Source organism: Platichthys flesus, chromosome 16 (genome assembly GCF_949316205.1).
Source record: "Platichthys flesus chromosome 16, fPlaFle2.1, whole genome shotgun sequence".
NCBI classification, from domain to species: domain Eukaryota; kingdom Metazoa; phylum Chordata; class Actinopteri; order Pleuronectiformes; family Pleuronectidae; genus Platichthys; species Platichthys flesus.
The window spans coordinates 3,932,546-3,956,230 of record NC_084960.1 but is presented as its reverse complement, the minus strand read 5'-3'; the positions used below and the strand labels follow the sequence as shown (position 1 = coordinate 3,956,230).

Here is a 23,685-nt window from a genome sequence, read left to right as displayed (position 1 = left end):
ATACAGGAATAGTGAGTCTGTGTCTCTTTGTTTGTGTTTGTCTACAAATATCGCTGCTAATCTCTTGCTTATCGGCTTACAATTTACTCTGGTGTGCGGGGTTGTTCGATAAGATCAGCCATTTTCCACTATTGTATTTATGTGGCTCAATTAGCATCAATGCAGCTGCTGCCAAACTGTGTCACACAATGTGGTGCCAAAGAACACAGTATTTATTTTCCTCTCCTTCAAACATCTGCAGTATTTTTTGAATGCTGGATCTCAGTGATCTATTCTCACCGGTGGACAAACACAAACATTATTTGCGAACGGTGATTGTATCATATCTTCTCCTTTCTTATGAGCAGCATAGCCTGGCTGTAATGTTTAGATGAAGGTATCTGAAGTGCAGTCACTGAACACTGAGTTTGCATTAATCAGGAATAAAGCACCGCGCTCAAACGTGAATCATGATCCAACATCTCAGGATCAGAGTCAGGCTCATAAAAAATACATTATCTTAATGACTGCTTGCCCCCTTCAAACAGTTCCCCACTCAGCATGTGGATACGTTGTGTGTTTTCTATCACACTGTACAACACTTGACCTCGAAACACTAAGCCTGCGTTTTGGAGCTGTGCTGTTATTGTGGGGACCTAACAAGGTAAAGCACAGGGTTAGAATGAGTCCTGAAGTCATTGAGACAAACAATCTGGACCCCATCTGTCTGTGTGTTTGTGTGTGTGTCTGTGTGTGTGTGTGAGTGTGTGGCTGTGTGTGTGTGAGTGTGTGAATGAACCTACTCACCCACAGCCTTGAGCGAGGTGTACTTGTTGAAACCGATTCCCAGGTTGTTATGAGGGTGAGACAAGGCCATGGCTGGACCCAGGGGAGACAAAGCTGCGTTGTTCAAATGGTTGTGATCTACGAGAGAGAGAGAGAGAGAGAGAGAGAGAGAGAGAGAGAGAGAGAGAGAGAGAGAGAGAGAGAGAAACAAACATGAAACATGAAAAGTCAGTCAAAGAGAATAAAAATCAGTTCATATTTCATTAAAACATCACTCGTAAAAGAGCACCAGTGATTCCTCTTTAGCTCTGGTGCATATTGTCCTCAGGAATGAGACTGAGACTCAAGAAGATATTTCACATGACTTTTTTTATTAGTAAACAATAAATAGAGTCATTGGATTTGCTGGTTTTCCAGGACAGAGGCAAACGAGACATGATCAAATGAGCAAAAGATAAAATAAGCCAACAGTTAAAATGGAACAGCTGTCAGTCTTTTAGTGGATTGTTTAGTTTTTACAATTTGATTCATATATCTTTTTTATATGTGCACCAGTAGTCAGCATAAGATGTTTTACAAACTGATAATATTTAAATATTCAGCAGCACAGCAGTTTGACGGCAGTTTGACAAAGTGAGTGATTGTAACGTTCCTGTAGATCAGCTGGATGTGTAAATTGCAGGTTCCGTGAATCTTTTAACAAAAAAATGAGAAGGAAAATAAGTTTTAAAAGTTAAAGAACTATGCATCAATGTGGAAAAGTTGCTTCTTTAAGAAGAAAAACCTCAGAGCGCTGAAGAAACAAGGTCAGGAGCGGATTACTTCACTTCTCTAACATGTCGTCTTTCCAGAATTCCAAAAGTTAAACCGTTTCCACAGGAGAGTACAAGCGCACACACACACACACACACACAAACACACACACACACAGGCATGCACGCAGAAACAAACACACAAACCTCACACCCGCGTCCACCAGCCCCACGGTGACTGAGACGCATCAGTAAGAATCAAGCGAGGAGAAAATGGGAGAGTGAGGCGGGGAGAACGCGGGCGAGCGAGGGATGTGACACCAGCGCGAGTGATTGAATTAGAAATAGAATCTTCACTTCCCCGTGTAATTGATATGCAGTGGTGACACGCTGTGGGCTGCGTGGAGCGCGGGGACGCACAACTGTGTGTTTGTAATTTTTCTCCTGTGTAGATGCATGTGTGTGTAAAACTGTTATTGTCTTATGTGAAGCTGTGGTCCCCACCTGCTCTCCTCACTCACTCATCACCACCAGGACAATGGAAATATGACGGTGCACAACCTTCAATCAACCACACAAACAAACACGCACACACACAGACACACACACACAGACACACACACACACACACACAAGATGCATATATAATACTATGCAAAGATGTTGCTCTTTCATCTGCCCTTTGTTCTGGATGCTGTGATCCCAAGCATGATCAACTCGAGTGAGAGAGTTAAAGGCAGAGATACATAGACGGGGGGGGAAATAAATCATTTGATTGATGGAAAGATCTCTGGCCGTTCTCCAGTTTAACCACAGGGCTGTTTCGAGAGAGAGAGAGAGAGAGAGAGAGAGAGAGAGAGATTTTGTAATGTTGTGTTATTGTTGTGTTGTCTTTTTTTATACTTGACCAGAATGTCACTCAGGCCAAGGCCCAACAGTCCCTTCAAATTCAGACCACAGGCAACAAATTAAACACACTCACAGATACCAGTCCTCCCAGTATGAATGATTGTGTGTTATTCTTGTGTTGAATTATCTCTCAGAAGTGAAAACTGACTGAGGCTGATACAATATTGTATCAACAACTGCTCCAATAGCTGTTGAGATAATGCACAACTAATGCACAACTCATGCATAACGATCATACGGACATGAAGAGCATCTTTGCCTCTGTCCACCTGATGAAGAATGAAGGTCTGATATTCATTCTCCCTTCTAATCTCCTCTGAAAACATCTAAAAGGAGATTCAACCACAGAATGAGATGAGTGAGAGTGAAGCTGTGAAGCTGGAAATCAAAAACAAGGAGCTGAAAGACACTCAAAACCCCGAAGAGCCGGAGACTGTCTAATTTTATGTGCAACTCACATTTCCCGTTTCTTTTGCACAATGTTTCCATTTTAAGAAATAATATTCACTTGATAAAATCTAAGGTCACTAATGTGTATTTATGTGTGATTCATGCGGCTTTCTGCCTCGGTGCTATTAATCCCAGGATACTGTCGAATTGGAAGATAGGAAACTGAAAAGGGAGAAAGAAAAAAAACCTTCCCTGTATTCTGGAATAAATTCCCTCTGAATGTCCTACATTTCTCGCTCTGTCTGTGTGTGTGTGTCTGTTTGTGTGTGTGTGTGGTTCAGCGTGTGCATATTTCTTTATTGTGAAGTATAGAGGCCTCAGAGGAGACACACTCATAAGAATTCAAATTTATGTTTATTAAAGAGAAGCGGAAACAAGGTGTATGAATGTGATTCACATTGTGTGTGTGTGAGTGTGTGTGTGTGTGTGTGTGTGTGTCTGTGTGTGTGTGTGTGTGTGTGTGTGTGTGTGTGTGAGTGTGACAGAAATAGTGGCAGGAACTGTGGGACTCAGAATAGGAAATATTTGTGGACCTGTTTTTAGTGCATATCATTTAGAGCCCTGCATGTGTGTGTGTGTATGTGTGTGGGTGTCCACTATCGCAGTGTGAGAAGCAGCATGTGTACTTTATTTTGCATGCGCATGCTTTCCTGCCAGCATGCATTTGTTTTTGTATGTATGCATGTGTGTGTGTGTGTATGTGTGTGTGTGTGTTTGCAGGCAGCAGAGCACCGCTGGGTGATGGCCTAATTCAGCAGGGCTCAACATCAAAGAGGCTGACTGCTGCAAGGGCTTCAGCCAGCCTTACTCTGACATGAGCACTGTCTCTCTCTCACACACACACACACACACACACACAGAAAGAGAGAGAGGGAGAGAGCAAGCGAAATAGATGCAGGAGGATGCAGCAGCGTCGGGAGCAGAGGCTTGTGTTGTTTAATGCATGGAGCATAAATCAACTCAACTCAAACTTGCGACTGTTTGATGCACAGACCATTGCAAGTTTGGAGTCCTGCAAGGAGCCACACCAGGCCAACACGAGTGCACTCATGGAACTGTAGGGCACGCGGGATGAACAGCCAAGTGGCGTCCATGTCACATCGTTTCATGTGAGTGGAGCGGAGGAGGACTGAGAGGGCAGGGCAGGTCAGCGGACAAGTTCACTCCATGACACATGTTGGGAAACTGTGCTCTGACTTCTACTCGGGACAGAACATGTTCTATACTGAGCATGTGTAACAATAAATGCACCAGCTGTTTATGAGGCAGGTCTGCCTGTTGGCCTACGTGCACATTAAACTATTAGAGCAGAAGCTACTGAATCATACACACTCACTGCATCCAACCACTTTTACCCGAAAAGCCTTTTTTTTAAATAAATAATTCCGATTTATTAATTTATTTTAAAGAAATTGTTCAACACTTGAGGGAATAAGCTTGTTTTCTGTCAATCAGGAGATCAACACACCCTTCATGTCTGAACGCTAAATATGCAGATGCTAGAGCCGGCAGCAGGTTAGCGTAGCTTAGCATAAAGACTGGCAGCAGTAATATGTGTTTTTTAATTTACCACCATTTCCAAAAGTTTCTCTAATTACAGAGCTTCCACTAACAGATTGTCCTTTGATTTAAGTTTAATCTGAATCTAAAGATCGGAAATGAGAACAAATAAGGTGGTGTAAAAAAACAATGTGTACTTAATAAAGTGTTATATGCTGGATTATTGCCTTGTTGTCGTTTAGCTGCAGTTGTAACATACAGATGTGAGAGCGGAATTGATCTTTTTGCAGCACATTAAGTCAGGATGAGTTTTGTGTTATCAGTAGACATCAGTGGAAACACAACTTACTGCTACACACCTGTGATTTTAAAACATCTTCATTGTCTTATCTTGCTGAGTCTTTATCATAGAACATTTGAGGTAAGTGTAGAAGTGTTGCATGTTAAAGCGTTCAGTTGGGGGGGGGGGGGGGTTGGCATGTGTGCAACATATGGTCCTCCGTTATTATCAGCTTCAACGTGCTACAGTAGAAGAAATACACGCCAACATTTGTTCTAGGTGTTGTGGAGCACAACATGCTGGAGCTCCTCTAAATCACGCAAGCACACAGAGGATGAGCAGATGCTGTTTCCATCCTCTCTCTTCCCTCCTCTCGTTCTCTCTCCATGTGTCTGCTTATCTATAACTCAGCCTTTTACCCTGTTTCAATGTCAACTTCACATGGAAAACAACTTGGTTGACCAAGGTACAACAAGAAAACAGCAATACACAATATATCATAATACGAATGATAATACAATCTGCTGGGATATGGGTCGAAATGAAGGCCAAAGAGAAGAGATGTGTCCTTAACAATGATTTGAGTAGTTCGAGAGGGGGGGTAGATCTAAGTTGTGAGCTGTTGTGAGCTGTGAGCTGTTCCACAAATTTGGGGCGGCTGCTGCAAAGGCTCAATCGCCTCGGGTTCTGAGATTGAGGCAGATCCAGGAGCAGCTGAGTGTCTGACCTCAGCACTCTGACTGCAGTGTAGGGTATAGGGCCCAGAACAGAGCCTTGAAGGACACCACAGGTAGGTGTCACATGACTCTTTCTGCTTCAGTAGATGCTCCCTCCCTCCCTGCCTCCCTCCTTCCTCCTCTGTGACCTGCTTTTTCCTGTTACTCTCCTCATCTTACTCTTTTGTTCTCTCTCGGTCAGGACGAGGCCGGCCATCTGTGGTCTCGTAATGTAACAGTGAAAGTGGGGGAAGAACTCTTTCACCTTTAAATGTTTCAAGTTCTTTTTTTCCTACTTTGACTTTTACTAGAATGGATGCACATCAGATGAGGATGAAAAGTGCCCAGTGTATTTTTTTTTTGTACAACTTAAGTGAACTAGGGTATGGACCAATGAATTAAAAGTTCAGGTTGGACGATTTGTTTGTTAAAATGGCTAAAATAAATAAATAATAATGACCTGTAGCACCTCTATCACTGTAGCTCATTGTATAGTAAGCTGCAGATAATAACAAGTAGGAGTATGTATTTGAAGAGTACTTTTATCAGAGAAGTGTCTGGATTAGCAGATTAAACACACAGTGAGTGGTAATAGTATTTAATACCAACAGGCCCATTAAGAAAGATGAATGATGAAATGATCAGAAAGAGTAACTGCACCCGGCTTGCCTGCTCATTTAATAATCTCCCTCGTACATGCTTCTCTCTCACTTAAGTCTCTCTTGTCTGTGTGTGTTAAATGGAGTCATTTCAGTACACTGCATCCCCCCCCCCTCTCTCTTTCGGCCTCTCACACACTCTATTTGCAGGGTAAACGAAGGCTTATCCCAGGATGACACCATTATTTTCTGCCTTTAGCCCTCAGATTGAATGCATTGAACTCTGGCTCCCTGTCTGCGCAGCAGTTTACATAATTCAGTGGACGGCCATACATCTACACATCTACACACACGCACGCACATACACACATAGGCACACACACAAAGTTCATGCTGGTGATAAACATTGGAATGACAGAGCCTTTTACTTTTAAAACATTCCCACTGGAGAGATGGAAGAGGAGGCCGTGTGGAAGAGAGCCGGGAAGAAACAGACTAATAAATTGAGAAGACAAATAAGGAAGGAGAATAAATAAAGAATTGTATGATGACCTTAACACCAGCAAGGTCACAGAAATAATGTGTAGGAAGTGAATTATGATTAGGTGTGTTTTTTATTAGGGACTTTCTGTAAACATCCAAAACCATCTCCATAAAATAAACACCCATCTAATTTACCAGAGTAAATGTAAAAACCTAATCAAGGTTTAACAATCCGTGATTTGTTACAGGGCAGAAATTTAACAGTAGATTTATCAGAGGTTTTCTTTTAATGTAATTTGTGTTGTTGGTCGGAAACAAGGACCAAACGAGAGTGATCAATCACAACAGTGAAGTTACGATGACCTGAAAGAGTTGACGCTCTCAGAGCTGATGGGAACAGAGTCAGAGGATAGTGACACAACGTTCATATCACATGTTGTGATTGTTATTGATACATAAAAAAACATTGATCACTGCTCGTTGCTAACATTGAGTTCAGTCAGACTGAATTCAAGTCATTTTTAACATCAAAATATTGATTATTTCACCTTTAACTATATTTCTTAAGGTTAAAGGAAAAACAAGAACTCAGTAGAATAGAGAGAAAACTTTAGTTCGTGAAGAGAAGGGTTATGGTCTCTAACAGGGGAGATGGAGGGAGAGATGAACAGATGGAAGACAGATGAAGGAAAGATAGAGAGAGATCATACAGCAGCTGAGAACGTCCCTCTTGGTTCAGATCGTTCCCTTAGTGTAGATCAGCTGTTTTCAGCACCATGGACAGAGTCATTCTGCTGGGTATCAAACTCACGGTTGTGTACAGACTTTACGGGACAGGTTTTACTGCACAAAGCGACACTAAACAAGTGGGAATTCTATTATAACATTGTAATCTGTCAATAAATGTTTATAAATATTTTGTTTTTGTTTCCACACTCCTTTTTCTTGATTCCATCCATCCCTCATTCGCTAATGTGGTTTGGAAACACTCTCAATATTTCCAGCTAAGTATATCCTCCCTCATTTATCTAAATGTCATATATATATATATATTTCAAGTTTAGTGTGTATATTTTTTTTAATTTTCATTAAGGTTTCAATAAAACATATAAATATTTTGAAAAAGACAGATTGAAACATGCAACAATTAAAACATGTCAGAATCCTTTTTTCCAGAGTAGTTATAATGTGTAAATGATTAGCGCTTGTCTGTGCATGAGGGTTTGTGCATTTGTGTGTATTTTTGTGCATGTGTGTGTGTGTGTGTGTGTGTTTGTGTGTGAAAATAGTGAGTGAATGCCTCATTTTTCATTATCTACAAAGAAGCTGTTTTAACTCTGACAGGCGCCTCACATCCCACCGACCGCCCTCAAAGTCACCATGACTCATTCCCTCTCTCCCTCCTCCTTCCCTCCATATAATTTCTCTTCAAGGAACAACAAAGCAAAGCCCTGGCCAGCGCTTCTCAACTTCTGAGGATTCAATTATTCAAAAGCGTTAATTGTGCTGCACAGTCATCTAGAACTCACCCGCTAACCCACAGACATTTACTGATGTTTTTTGGTGTGTCCTTTTTTCTTGTTCCTTATGTTTGTGTCTGTGAACAATCTTGTACCTGTGTGCATCAGTTCAATCTGCACTTTGTGTGTCTGAGTGTGTGTCAGAAAGTGTGTGTGAGTTGCATAATCATCTCCAACTCCCCCTAACAGCTGCAGATATTTAGAGAGGTAAAAACCCTGTTATGCAATAGGACTCAAACTGGGTCTCATGCAGCGTATTCAGCAAGTTTGCCTGAATTAATCTTTCATGAATAAGAAAAAATCACAACAAAAAATTCAAATTTTTTAAGGCCTGAAACTGATCCGTGGACTTATGTGTGATACACCCTACCTCCAGGAGTTGTGTGCATTACCAATGTACAATCCCTGAAGATACCATGACCTGGATCCATCCATCCTCTACACAGACTTTAGCCCCACTGGGTTTAATTAAAGACGCATGTCTGTGCTCTTTGTGGGAAAAGTGATTGGAAACTAAATGAATGTTTCCCTGTTGAGGTCTGATTGACAATAAAAACCAGTCTGTAGATGTGTGTACCTGTATTAGTGTCACCGAAGCCTGTGCACACAGACACACACTCTCTTCCCCCCTCTACTTGGTTAACTAGAGAATTATTGAGCTAATCTGGGTGTTGAACAAGCTCTTTCATGACAGAGGCCGAGCGTCTCCCAAGGCTTCAGGTCCACACTCACAGATCTCTCCAGCTCCTCTCACAGGCTCATGGCGAGAGGATCAAACCACGAGGGCTCTTCAGTGCTCAGAGGACACTTGATTTACTCTTCTGAAAATGTGCAATTCATTCATTGCTGCCGCAGTTCTGATACGCACACACAGACACAGACAAACACACACACACATACACACACACTCCTCTGTAAACAGTGTCCTCAGACTGTTTGGCTGCCTCCATCCAGGTGATCCGAGTAGATAAGAGAAACTCAATCTGAGTCAACTTGTGTGAATTCAGAAGAAACGAGCAGCACAGCAAACTGCTTTGAAGGCCCCCCCCCCCCCCCCCCCCCCTTTTACTTGCTGGAGGTGTTATATATACGCAGCCTGAGGATATCATCATCAATCATTTATCACCTTTAATAGAAATATAACCTTTTTACAGTTTTTTTTTAACTCTAATTAAGTTTGAATCTTTCCCCCACCTTCTCTTAACCCTCCTTTGTTTTCTGAAAAAAGACACAATTTGTTCTACTTATTGTTCTTTGATCTTTTGTACAGGAGCATAAATCACAGCCGGTGTCAGGCCTGATAAAAGGAGATTTAAAGCTTATTCCTCCTCATCCATAAAAGCACTTTACTTGCAGCCCAGGGCTACTGTTGTATCCATAACAGAGGTGAGGGGGGGAAATGATTTAATATGTTTCACATTAAATCATTAAATCTAATTTGGTAAAATGTTCTTGTGACTGTGGGGCCCACGTCTCCTTCCAAGGGCAATAAAACTGTAAACCCTTTGTTTCATGAGGTCAGGACATGTGACCAGTTTCACTCCCAACACATTAATATAAGTGTCGTGGGAATGTGTCATACATTCAACATATTCAGGCAAAAATATATACGTCAAAAGATTAAAGATACTACTGAGATTACTGTGACTCATTATAAGTTTGAAGGCGTAAAAGATATTGATGATGCATCTACTATTACTTGTAGATGCAGGTTGAAAGAGGAAGAGGATGAAGGTCAGTGAGAACCCACACACACACACACAGAAACACACAATTTGACATATGGACCCACACGCTCCCTCCAATCACGTCCACGTTGTGTGAAAGAAGAGCATCAATCGTGGACTTCATCATTAATGTATGCATCGGGACTGGAAGTCAGGGCACGGGGGGGGGGGGTTGCATATTAGCTTCTCCGTGACATATTACTGAAAAGAGCTTTGATGCAGCCGAAGAGATGAGAGAGCAGAGGAGCTACAGAGGAGAAGAGGGCAAGTCATGTGAAAGGGATGCACAGAGAAGAAAAGAGTATATCCGTGTGTGTGTGTGTGTGTGTGTGTGTGTGTGTGTGTCTATAGATGCTGTCCATGTTTGAAGGCCATTATTACACAAGAGCTGCTTTGCTCAGTGTCCCTTTAATAGTTTTGGTTCCTGAAGGGAACGTAATCTCTTGTGATGTAATTGGATGTGAAACTCTTGATGATAGTGATACTCAATGATGTGCCTGTGTGTGTGTGTGTGTGTGTGTGTGTGTGTGTGTGTGTGTGTGTCTGTGTGTGTGTGTGCGTGTGTGTGTGTGTTTTAAGGGTTTTAAACAGAGTTGACTGATTCTCTACTTGTTAGCGGGGCAACTCCTCATTTACTGGACAACCATCGATACAGAGCAAATAGTTTCACACACACACACACACACACACACACACACACATTTAATGGTAATGGACAATAAAAAGAAGTTGATTAAAAAAAAAGAAGTAAAAACGTAAAGAAATTACTACATTTCTGATTATTTTATTTTTCTTCAACAACAATATCTGAATCTCACGCACATGTCCGACCTTTTTACACCTTCGTGTTGTGCCTGCGAGGGTATAACAGCATCTATATATACACACACATGCACATATAGCTGTACATCTATGTGTGTGTTTGTGCGTGTTTGTGTGTGTGTGTGTGTGTGTGTGCGACCCCTCTCAGCTCTCGTGCCTCCTGACTAATTGTGGCAGGCCTCTGATGTGATTGCAGAGGAGAGAGCCTGGCTACCTTCATAGGCTCACAGGCACATACATCATGGTAATACCCCTGTGTGTGTGTGTGTGTGTGTGTGTTTGTTTCTGTGTGTGTATGTGTAAAGGCCAATCACCTTCCTCAATGGGCTTGTATGTACATTCATTAATATACAGGTATGTCTAAGCCCTTTGGTTTGTGTTAGTGTGTTTGTGTGTGTGTGTGTGTGTGTGTGTGTGTGTGTGGGGGAATGATCTCATCCATATTCTCCCGGCAGCTGCAGCAGCACTGGAGTCGCTCAGCTCACTGACTTCACACCATGAACACGCAGCAGCCGCCCAGTGCTGTCCTTCACTCAACTGCTCCCATTACACCAGTTGGCAACGGGGCGACTGATCAAGAATATTAACTGGGGGAGAAAGATGCTGCTGAATAATAGAATTACACTCGTGTGAAGACACATGGCTATAAGAGGCATTGTCTTTCATCTCCTCACAGATGCAACCATCAGAGACAAACCAACCCAGCGTTCATCCTGCACCTGTTCTGCAGGTTTCTCACTAACTCTAGAAAGAGTCGATGCTTAAAGTACAAAAATTGTTGACAGATACGCCCAAGAAGACGAAAGGATCCATCTAACGTTTATAATGTGGATTAGAGTACTTACTGGGAAACACTGACTAGATTAAGATGCAAATTTATCTATACTTAAGATAGAAAATCATCAGTTTAACTTGCTGTATTCACTTTAATCGCAAACCATTGCATAGGTATAGTTAGAATTATTAAAAATGTGAGTTTATTAGTGTCAATAAACATTACATTATTAATTTCCCTGTGTAGTTAAGGAGCTACGTTAGACGTGAGGAAGTAACAGAGGAAGATTATGTCAAATAAGTTCATAGGAGAATTTCAGGTTTTTGCTACACAATGAATAAAATTACAACAAAAGATTTGGAATAGTCTAACGACACAAGACAACAAAACGGCCGCAGTCGTGATAAATACTTTGTGCTCCAACAAGCTTGTTTCATACAGTGGGTTTTGCTCCTCGGCCTCAGACTTCAGAGGCAACTAAACACAAACACCTCGGTCACGTGGCGTGCCTGAGAGGAACGCATACAAGTTGCGCATAATCAGTATGTGCATTCACTCACAGGCACGCACACACACAGACACACACGGACACACACACACAGAGCCACTCCTGCTCTCGGTCCCTTTGTCTTGTCGAATCAGGAGCCAGCTCCTCTCTTGTGTTTCCTAAAGCGTGAATCTCTTGCCTGTGTGTCCACCCACCATGTCTAACGGTGATTGATGCTCCACAGACGCACTCTCCGACAGACTCGGAGCGTGCACGTGTTGCTGCGTGCACTCTTGTGTTTGACCTTCAAATCACCCTCCATCCAAACTAACCTACAGTACCAGCACTGCCTCCATCACCTCCCAAACTCCCAACCACCCTGTTTGGGCCTCCATCTTGTGGATTCTGACCAATGGTGGACTGGGTCAGTGCGGCAAAGGCCACCTGGGATGCGGAGCTGGGATGTGGAGCTAGGGTGTGGAACTGGGATGTGGAGCTGGGATGTGGAGCTGGGGTGTGGAACTGGGATGTGGAGCTGGGATGTGGATCTGGGATGTGGAGCTGGGATGTGGAGCTGGGATGTGGAGCTGGGATGTGGAGCTGAGATGTGGAGCTGGGATGTGGAGCTGGGGTTTGGAGCTGGGATGTGGAGCTGGGATGTGGAGCTGGGATGTGGAGCTGGGATGTGGAGCTGGGATGTGGAGCTGGGGTGTGGAGTTGGGATGTGGAGCTGGGATGCGGAGCTGGGATGTGGAGCTGGGGTTTGGAGCTGGGATGCGGAGCTGGGATGTGGAGCTAGGATGTGGAGTTGGGGTGTGGAGCTTGGATGTGGAGCTGGGATGTGGAGCTGGGATGTGGAGCTGGGATGTGGAGCTGGGGTGTGGAGCTGGGATGTGGAGCTGGGGTGTGGAGCTGGGATGTGGAGCTGGGGTTTGGAGCTGGGATGTGGAGCTGGGATGTGGAGCTGGGATGTGGAGCTGGGATGTGGAGCTGGGGTGTGGAGCTGGGATGTGGAGCTGGGATGTGGAGCTGGGGTGTGGAGCTGGGGTGTGGAGCTGGGATGTGGAGCTGGGGTGTGGAGCTGGGGTGTGGAGCTGGGATGTGGAGCTGGGATGTGGAGCTGGGGTTTGGAGCTGAGATGTGGAGCTGGGGTGTGGAGCTGGGGTGTGGAGCTGGGGTGTGGAGCTGGGATGTGGAGCTGGGATGTGGAGCTGGGGTGTGGAGCTGGGGTGTGGAGCTGGGATGTGGAGCTGGAATGTGGAGCTGGGATGTGGAGCTGGGATGCAGAGCTGGGATGTGGAGCTGGGGGTGGGTGAGGGCTGTTAGCACTTTCCGCGCAGACTGCTAATTGGCTGCTGTATACCCTGCGGAGAGGGTGGAACAAAGGGAGGAGAGGATGCAGAGAGGAGGTGGGAGGAAAGTGATGGAGAGAGTAGCTGAGATAAGATGGAAAAGAAAAAGGAAGGGAAGGTCCATGATTTATGCCGGGATGGAGGTGTGATGGCGTGAGGGAGACGGAAAGATAAAAGGAGAAGGAGAGAGAGAGAGAGAGAGAGGGAGAGAGAGGCGGCACATGAAGAGAAACGGAGGGAGCAGATGGCTCAGGAAGAGAAACGGATGACACGAGTGTGACAAAAGAAAAGAAATCGACATTGCTGCATCCAGCTGCTGTTTTGTGTCCCAGAGAAACAATCTCCCCCCCCCCCCCCCCTTTTTTAAATGTTGGACGCTCTATCTGTCAACTTCACGTTCACTCGTCCTCTTTAGAAAGTTAGAAAACAATCCCTTAAGCATCCAGAAAAGCTCCCCATTATATTCAATGTTCCACCTTTTATTTAAAAACGCTATCCATGATATCAGTTGCTCACCCCCCCCCCCCCCCCTTCCTCCCTCTCTCAGTCCCTACCCCACTTTTTGCTCCCCAAGGCCAGTGATTTGTGAATTCTGTCACAGCTGGATCCTGATCCCCCTGAAGGGAGACGGGAGGGGAGCGGAATGGAAGGAAATGGAGATAAGAGATGGAGAGAGAGAGAGAGAGAGAGAGAGAGAGAGAGAGAGAGAGAGAGAGAGAGAGAGAGAGAGAGAGAGAGAGATGAGAGGATGAGAGGATGAGAGGATGAGAGGGTCTCGCCACCTCAGAATAATTACACGTCCACTCTCTCGGCGCACTGTCATCCTTTAGGTGGTGTGATATGTAGGCCACCAAACTAAAAATAAGCCCGACTGCTTTTCACCCTCTTTTATGAATGACTTCCCCCGTTCTTCAGAAGACCAGGTGAACTCTCAGATGAAACAAACACGTAGTTATGAAACAACTTTGGTGAACTTTGACCCTTTTGATATTCCCTTCACATCTGCACATGTGTGAGCCGTGCCTTATATCTGGATCAACATCTGGATCATGCACCATCCAAAATAAAATGCAGATATATCGCAAAATACTTTACAACTTTTTCCTCTGTGTTCTGGCCTCTTGCAAAACAGCGTTATCTGTCATTAAAACACATATTTATACAAATGTCTTCCAACGTGCAGATTTTTAAAAGCTCTGGATTCTGTGTATCTGTGTGTACATGTAAAGGAAGCATCTGGAACCAGAATCAACAACATTAATGTCAGCACTGCTATAGGTGTGATTACAAGTTTGCAGCCAGATTTAGCATCACTGCACCACAATAACAACATTCACAGCTTTCTCCCTCGCACAATATTAGAGCTCTTCTTCTCTAATATCTGACGGATGACTGATGAAGACTCTTCCTCCACCCACTGGTCCAACTTGCTTGTTTGAGCGTGTTTACTTGTTTTTTCAAGATATTTTGTAAAAACGAAGGTTGTAAGAATTTAGAAAAACAATATTTCAACAGAAGGGAAAATATTCATGCAAGAAAACATCTGCACTAGTGAAGACGAGACCTAAATTTGGCTCAAATGATCCACTGAGTGTAGAGGCACAGTTAGTTTGTGGGTTTAATTATCTCACAGGTGAAGGAAACCATTAAGGAAGAATAGGGAGTAATGAGGTGAGGTAATTAAAAGAGCACCAGTCAAAGCGTGAATGAAAACAAAGCAGGGAGTAGACATGATGGACGTATGGCGTTTGTTTGTCTCGTGTTTGAATTTGCAAAATGTGGTCCAGTCTCCTCGTCCCTCCACCCACACCTGGTGGTTGTGTCTCTTTTACAGCCGCCATCTTATGTCTCCTCAGAGGAGCAGAGGCTTGAGTGACACATGTGCAGCATGTGTTTCCCGCTGTGTCCAGTCAAAATGTGACTAACATGTTTCATCAGGCCGAAGACCCATTTTCCTCATTATTAATTACACCTGTTCCTTCACTACAATGGAACGTCAGCGTGCCTTTTGTCCTTTTGGTCAGAGGTTTGTAAACCTGTCATCCTGTCAGACTCCCTGAGCTGAGACTTTACTCAAAACAATTAACCTTAGTAATTCATTTCATGAAGCGTCACTTCAGACCCCAGAAAATCCCCAGTTTACATTTTAAAAGCTGCACTTTGCAAACAACTGTAAGTTACTGATGAAGAGGTCATAAACCCCACCTCCTCCATGTTAGTGGAGCAGACGTGGACAAGAAGAAATGTTCACCCCAAATGATTTTTTCTCAAAGACGGTTTCTCTCTTTGTAGGTTGAGGTTGTTCTTATCACACCAATCACGATGCTCATTTGTCTGGTACAATTATAATTTGATGAAAATAAACATGAGGTGAGACGTCACATGGCTGCTGCTCAGACTCTGGATCCACATGGCAGCGTTCCTTTCTGGGACATTCTGTCTTTCTGGATAGAAAGTCGTCCATCTTTATTCACATTGTAAACATAAATCTGAACGTAAACATGGAGTCTGACCTTTTCTGTAGTTGATCTAGTCTATGACTTTCCCTTCAAGTGATTGACAGGCGACCTCTGACTTCATCTTTCCCTTCAAGTGACTGACAGGCGTCCTCTGACTTCCTACTGCAGCCATGCTCCACTGAGCCAGTGTTACCCCACCTCCGCAGACAGAACTTTATTTGAAACCGACATGTTACTTGTTAAAGCTCATGCACAGCATCAACTTCAGTGTCAATCCCCATCGACATGATTCACACAGAGCTCACCGACCTCTGTGTGACCTTCATTTGCTGAGGGGCGGCTGTGACCATCCTTTCCAGCTTCCTGCTCATTTTCATTCACAAGGTTGAAGCCGGGGAGCTCACACGCTGTGGGCAGAGATCAGCGGCGGCGGAACGAGTAGAGGTCAAGTGACTCTGGTTTCTCCTGCTGCAGCCGGAAGAACTTTCACTGGCCTCACTTTCCCCACTGGTCTGAGTGTTGATACTACAGCACGTTGTGTTTTTGCCTTTGTTATCGTTTGTGTTTTGCACATTGACCTGTGAGATGTGGATGAATGACAATAAAGTTGACTTGATTTGACTTATGACAATAATACAATCCCATGTTTGCTGAACCACACCCTTCAAAATCTCCCAGTGAGTCCATGAGGAGGAGAAGTGACTTCATATGCCAAGGTCAGGACGCTGACATTTGTGATTCAGCCCGTCATTGGTGGAGACAGGCTGGGTGAAGTGTACCACCGCAGGGTGTGCTATAAAACACACTTGCACTGGGCCACGTGGCTGCGCTGAACTCAGATGTACACACACACACACACACACAACAAATTACACATGCATGACATGTGAGGACTTTTGGCCCTTTTACAAACCCATTCATTTAACTGACTGCTACTTGGCTAACCTCAACGCTATGACCCAAGATTCAAACTACACAATGTTATTCTAACCTCTATCTCCTCATGTTGCTCGTGTTCCAACCCTGAGCCATATGACACTGTAATTACACCACGGATTTTACATAGAGGCTGCATGTAATAATCTGCATCAGCAGTTTTATCATGCTTGACATTTCTCTCACTGCAGCCAGCACATGGAAGCTGTCCAGTGACATTTCACACAGTGCATGGAGGGACAGAGAGAGACAGAGCAGAACATACAGATGGAAAGGAGAACAATAGATGGAAGAAGAAGAAGAAGAAGAAGAAGAAGAAGAAGAAGAAGAAGAAGAAGAAGAAGAAGAAGAAGAAGAAGAAGAAGAAGAAGAAGAAGAAGAAGGATGTGATGGAAAGAGATGTTTAAACAGGTTTTACTTCTGTGCATGAAAACACTCAGGTAGTTGTTTCTTGGAGGCAACTGCACTCACTTCCTTCTCACTCCCTCTTTCAGGTTTCACTCCCCGAGTCCCACCATGTTTCTCACCTCATCGTCACCCTATTGGCTCCATCTGTCGCACACGCTCAAACACTCTCTCTCTCTCAGATATCTCTTTATTTTTTAGATCTTTTGATATCGCTCATTTTTCTTCTTTGCTTGTGCCCTGATTCTCTCTCCCCTCTCGTGTGTACCCCGTCCCCACCTGTAATCCTCCTTCCCCTCCGTCCCTCCTGCGCCATGCTGAACGATTGAGATGCCACAGCGAATGACATGCGGTGATTGAAAACCCTGTTTAGCAGAGTGCGTTTTCCTCCTCCTGGTTTTTTCCCCTCTCCCTTTCTTTTCTTCCTCTCTCCTCCTCGCCCTCAGGCATCAGCCCCTGCACCGTGGCCAACAGTGGCCCCTCTTTGATCCCCCATAATGCATTGAGATGGCTGTGTCAGCACTCTCTCTGCAACAAGCTCAGATCAATATCAGTGTCTCACCAGGGAACTGTTTTCTCTGTTTGTCTTTCTCTTCTCTCTCTCTCTCTCTCTCTCTCTCTCTCCGTCTGTCTGATTATCTCATTCCCTCAATATTCTCCAACATCCTCCTTTTCTTTTTTTCCCAACCTCTGTTATCTCTCTGTCACTTCCTGCAACCTCTTCCACCCTGTGCACTGCGCCTTCTCTTGCTATCTTGTCATCTGTCTCTCTGTGATTTATTTATTGTCTTGTTCTTTCTGCCTCCCTCTCCCTCTCTCTCTCTCCCTGTCACACACGCACGGGCAGAAAACGCCTCAATGCACATTAACTATGGTCGTATGATAAAAAATTAACAAATATTCAGTCTCAGTGCTCCAGCAGCATCAGTTCTGTTTTCTTTTTTGTGTGACTGCTGCGGGTAAGTGAGAAGATTACACAGTTCAATTGGATAAGTGTGTGTTTACAGGTTGTTTTCTCTTTCCTCAAATGCTTCCACCTATTTTGTGGCAGCACAAACATTGCTACGGGTATAAGAGCAGGGTGAAGCATGGTGATTGACAGCTGAGACTGACGGTCGAGCGTGTGCATCGGCAGGATCTCGCTTCCGCGGCTCCATCCCCCCCGATCACTTCTGTGCAGACTACAAATGCTCAGGACGGCAGTGTTTGTTTGCATCCTGTTAACTTTGGCTTCCTCTGATGGAACTGAGAGGAAAGTGAGATGTGTATGATCAAGCACCTCTGCAGAGGAAGAAGAGACTCTCCTCTCCGACTCTCCTCTCCAACCCCTACACCCATTGCTCTGCCTCCTCCCAGTCACTTCTGTATAGTGGCCCAGTATCCGCGGGGCTGTGGTCTGGGGTTGTGATTGGATTATTGACTTATTGTGAGTGTGACTGTGGAAAACATGAATGATAAAAAAACCTCTCTGATACGTGAGCGGTCATGAAAAAAACTACTTCTACTTCAGCATCTGTTAAATTAAGATCTTTCTTTTTTTCAATTTAATTTTTTATGAAATCTCATTAACACAAGGAGGTTAATTGAAGGTCACTGCCTCCGCTCACAGCACAACGGAGCAACTCTTGTTCCCTGGAGCTGCAACTTGTGGGGTGACAGGTACAGATGCACCCCGGGACAGAAAACCACCACTACAAGTTCGTTCAAGAATGACAAGGATAGCAGCTGTGACGGGAATTTTACCATTTGGGCATTGATTGATGGAAGGAACTACTTTGATGTATAGAAAGATGAGCAAATGCAGTCCCTTAGGAATCAGGGTGTTTTGCTTAAGCAATTGATGGTTATATTACTTCCTAACTTACAGGGTCACTTAACAAACACTTCACAGGGAGGGGGATGTAAGTGGGTTGTAAAACACTGATAAGCGATCCTTGAAAACAGATGTTTGACTCGAGGGGCGTGAGACCAAGTAGAGGACAGGATACTGATTACCTATTTCTAAGGATCAAAGAGGTTAATTGATAACATGTGTTCCTCTCCAGGAGGAGCTTGTAACTGTATAAGAGGGATGTGTGTTCTGTATGTCATTGCTCATTGTATGAAATCTTTGCCATGGTCTTGTACACTGATGCCCATCTGCAGATGCTGAATTAAACTACCAGAAAGAACAATTGCAATGACTTGTGCTTGACTATAATGAAAATTCTACGACACAGCATTATGTCTTTTCTAGATGTGAACACAAAGCCCCTCTCAAATACCTGGTTATCCAGACAGCATCCGAGCATAGATCAGTTTAACGTGAGGTGCAAATGATGTTTTGCTTCGTCCTTGCGTCGCAGATCTGTAATTGGCGATGCCGGGATCGAACGCAGCGCCGCTCCACATAAGGCGAGAGTGTCGGAATGAGGATGACTTCCCCGGGCCCACCGAGTTGAATGACATCCAACGTGGGATTATGTTAATGTTTGTGGATTAATGATTCAATAAAGAGAGGATAATTTGTTATTAATAGTGACAGTGTGTGTGTGTGTGTGTGTGTGTGTGTGAGAGAGAGAGAGAGCGAGAGAGCAAGAGAGTGAGAGAGAGAGAGAGAGGGGGGGGAGCACTTCTCTCCTTTGCGCTGTTGCTAGATAAATGTTACCTGTCACCTCTGCAGCAGTATACTGGCAGTAGTATATGGGTTCACTTTGTTACATGACAATCTCACCTTAGTCTGACACACACACACACAGACACACACAGATTGATGTAACTACTATAGTACATTTGACACTATATACTGTTGAAAACTCAGTGTTACAAGCAGAGAACACAGACACAGGGTTTTAAAGTTTGAAGCATCTCTTGGCCAAACTGCAGTAACCCGTTATTGTGGCGTATTAATCAAAGTCAGAAATTGTTCATAAAACCTAATAAAACAAACAATGAACTTTCTCCATGTTCAGGACAATGCAGTGTAATAAGCTTCAGCTGACCAGCCGGCCTTAAGAAGCTGTAAAACATTCTTTAGAATAAGAAAGAGATGGAATTGTTGAAATTAAACATTATTCTATCTATTTGATGCCCGGATCAAATCTTCAGATTCTAGGGTTACTGGTTTCCATCTCAGTGGTATAATCTCCCAACAGGTAAACACTGAGTGACACTGAAACCCCCCCAGTAAGGTTTGATGGGACAAATGTGATGGGACTTCTGATCTGCGTCTGCACACAGGTCAGTGATATGGAAATGAACCACCCAGTTAGTCACCGCCTCACAGTGTCGTCTGTTTGGCTTCCGCCCCGTCTGTCCACATGTCCTCCTCACATCCTGCACAGGTCTTTGCCATAAATGTGTGTGTGTCTGCGTGTGTGTGTGTGTGTGTGTTAAAAGCAGTCTGCTGGTCGGGGCTCTCCAAACCCCCATGGCCGTCACACAGCACATCGGCTGTCATAACAGACCTGACTCTCCCTCTGAGGCTCACGCATGGTTGAGTGTGATTAGGTTAAACACGCTCTCTGAAGTGACGTGATGTGATGTGGCATGGTGTGTGTGTGTGTGTGTGTGTGTGTGTGGACAGAAAGGGAAAAAATAGAGAGAATATACTGTATGTGTGTCATTTTTACGTGTTTGTCGTTTTTTTTGTGCCATGTGCAGTCGAGAGTTTGTGTGTCTGTGACTCTTGAGGTGAGTGGCTCTTGTTCTTCTATGTGTGTGTGTGTGTCTGTGTGTGTCTGTGTGTGTGTGTCTGTGTGTTATCCTTCAATTTCTGCTTTCCAAGACTGATTTTACTCAGATATGTAAAACTATTGTTTGGCTTAATTTAGACACACGTGCACGCCCACACGCACAGTAGCTGTTCCTTCCGTGCTCACTACTGTCACAGGGGGGGAAACCTTCACAGGCACAAGGACACGTTGCTATCAAAGGTAAATCCTCGTCCGTGTATTTCACATTTGTTTCCTTTGTGAAGTTAATGAATCGCTCGTGTCTCGTGAAAACCTGCCACCTTCAATCTGCTGCTGGAGCTTTAACAGAACCCCCCCCCCCCCCCCCGACTGCAGGACGAAGCCTCGTGATGTGTTCCTCACCTACGAGCCGTCACTTCAGATCCATCGTGGAGAAACAAGATGTTTCCTCGATGGTTTGACTGTCGGACGTGTTTTCAGCTGACAGGGAACATGACAGGACACGTGTACGGAGCGTGTGAGCAGAAGGCGTCGCTGTTCCACCGAGCTGCATCTTCGTCCTATATTTATCTAAAGCACTAAAAAAATCACTGAGCCAACGAGAGTCAATATAACACAATCACAAAAAATGGATTTACCCAGCACTGTTCACACCCTATGTTGTTATCCTTTACGACTGTGGGGTTATTTGTAAAAACTTACAACATAGATTAAACTGCAGTCCTTAAACTTCTCACTTTGTGTATATATTGTGAATATGTGTATTCTCTGCAGTTATGAGTTAATTTTGTTCGACTAACAATTACAGTTTTAAAGGTTCCCTGTAGAATTGTTGACGTTCTGACGATTCTGGATTGAGAATAACGATTCCCTCTCACATATTTATTTTCCAATATAGATGTTGGCTCAGTTAGTTTTCTCTTGTGGCTCAGACGGAGAAACGCATTTAAACTCTCCTCTGCCTCTTTCTGCCAAACTGGAACTCGTCTAACTTCACACACACACATTTAATTGTGGGTCAATAACCCAACAATAGATACAAAATAGACAGAAACAAATATTTGTCATATTACATAGTTTAAATTTGACCTCAGAGGCAGGGACATGTTTGAAGTTGTAAATAATAATCTGCTTATGAGGAGAAGTTAGTTTGCTTCTGCTGAAGATTAGTTCCTCCTCATATATTTAAAACCTTCACGCTCTCCAGCTCCGTCTCTTAAAGCCTCTACGTCTCCCAGCCTGCTAGTCAGCACACGGGCTCTAACTGTGGCCTGACGCTTTAACCTGGAAACCACTTAGTCCTCTGTGCGAGGGGTTATGCCTCATTATGACAGAATAACGGAGCCAAAATGGAGCCCGATCCCTCCCAGTCGCTCCATAACAGTAATACTATCAGCGAGGGTGCAGCAGCCGGGGCTAATCCTGGCCATTTAATGTATAGCCACACACTGCACCTCACTCAGGGGCTCAGCAGGGGCTCATATCAGTATCCAACACACACACACACACACACACACACACACACAACAACACACACACACACACGATCTTCACATCCATGGAAATCCACATTCTCCCTTTGAACTGCCGCCGCTTATTTCTCCTTATACATAATACCGTGCACCCTCTGCTCTCTAGTCCACGGAATAATACAGGAAATGTGGATGATCTTAAATATTTAGGCCACACACACACACACACACACACACACACACACACCAAAAAATAGTGAACGCAATCAAATCCTCCCATGCAGCAGCACGCCAACATTTCCGCTCCCTCTTTCACACATCTGTATTTTTTTAAGGTCAAATGCTTAAAAATGTGTCAATCCATACGGGCTGACCCTCGGGGTGGTTGGTGGCCCAGGAGGTGACACACACACACACACACACACACACACACAACAAGCCTCGCACAGCTTCTCTCCACATCTCCGATACAACCGGATCAACAAACAGACACACACACAGCGGCAAACGTCTAGCCAACGCGCCCCATCATTTGTCTCTATTGAGCTGCAATTTATAAGTCGCCTGTCAACACTATCCGCTATGGCTGTCATTGCTCTGTGTGTGTGTCTGTGTAGTGTCTTTGTGTGTGTGTGTCTGTGTGTAGTGGGGCTGTCATGCTTGAAGCGTGGGGCTGCAGAGCCACGTCTGGTGTCCTTCAAATGACTTAGAGAAAAATATCCCCCGCACCACGCAGGATCAATGCACGCCCACGCACACGCAAGCACACAAAAAACACACACACATCTAGACACACTACCCAATATGCCTGAAGATACTCTGCCCCCCCACCCCCCCCCCCCTTATGCAGGCTGTATACATTTGTCAACAATAATATCCTCTGCAGCACCTTGAGGGGTCGACTGTAAGAAAACATTAACTTCACCCCGACCGGGGAAAGCCCTCCCTGAGATGATCCTGGAAATCCTTCATAATTATCTAAAGAAATAAAATCAACCAGCAGAAAAAAGTCTGTGTTCATTGGGAATTTACTAAAACCAGTGTGTTTCACTGGGATAAAATCTTCACAAATACTCCTGTAATGATTTCCGATGGCTTTGAAGCACGGTGAGATGCCCTGGTGGCAATTTTTCTTTTTTTTGTCCGAACACATTTAATTTGTCATTTGTCGCTGTCACAGAACACTGACACCAGAATGAAACGGCCTCCAGTCAGAAGAGTGGGGAGCTGAAGAGACAGTGACGGACAAGTCGGGTTGTTGGATGAATCCTTCTCACTTTTTCCTTGAGTGTCACCAATAAGGTGGATATTTATGTTTCTGATGGAAATTCATATAATTTATCTCCTAAGAATAAACAGTATTAACCTAAATAATCTCATAATTACCTTCTGGTTATGTTTTAACCCCTGTTTATTTGTTTATAGGAAAGATTACCCCCCCAAAAAACAACTCTACAGATTCACAAATCAATTAATCTGTGGAATAATTAAATGAATTTAAAGAAAATACACTTGGCTGCAGTCAAGCCTATTAACATGTATTTTAAATATGCAAACAGTATCCTCGCCTGTCTCTCTAAAAACATGTGTCGCCGACCCTCT

General features: G+C 44.1%; 1 protein-coding gene across 1 annotated transcript in view; it reads right to left on the bottom strand.

Moving 5' to 3' along the window:
* LOC133970942 (protein shisa-8) overlaps positions 1-23,685 on the bottom strand; it is a 66,948-nt gene that overhangs the window by 6,265 nt on the left and 36,998 nt on the right. Inside the window, exon 3 of the mRNA XM_062408102.1 lies at positions 787-903. Coding sequence (XP_062264086.1) covers positions 787-903 — 117 coding nt within the window. The remainder of the gene's footprint in view (positions 1-786; positions 904-23,685) is intronic.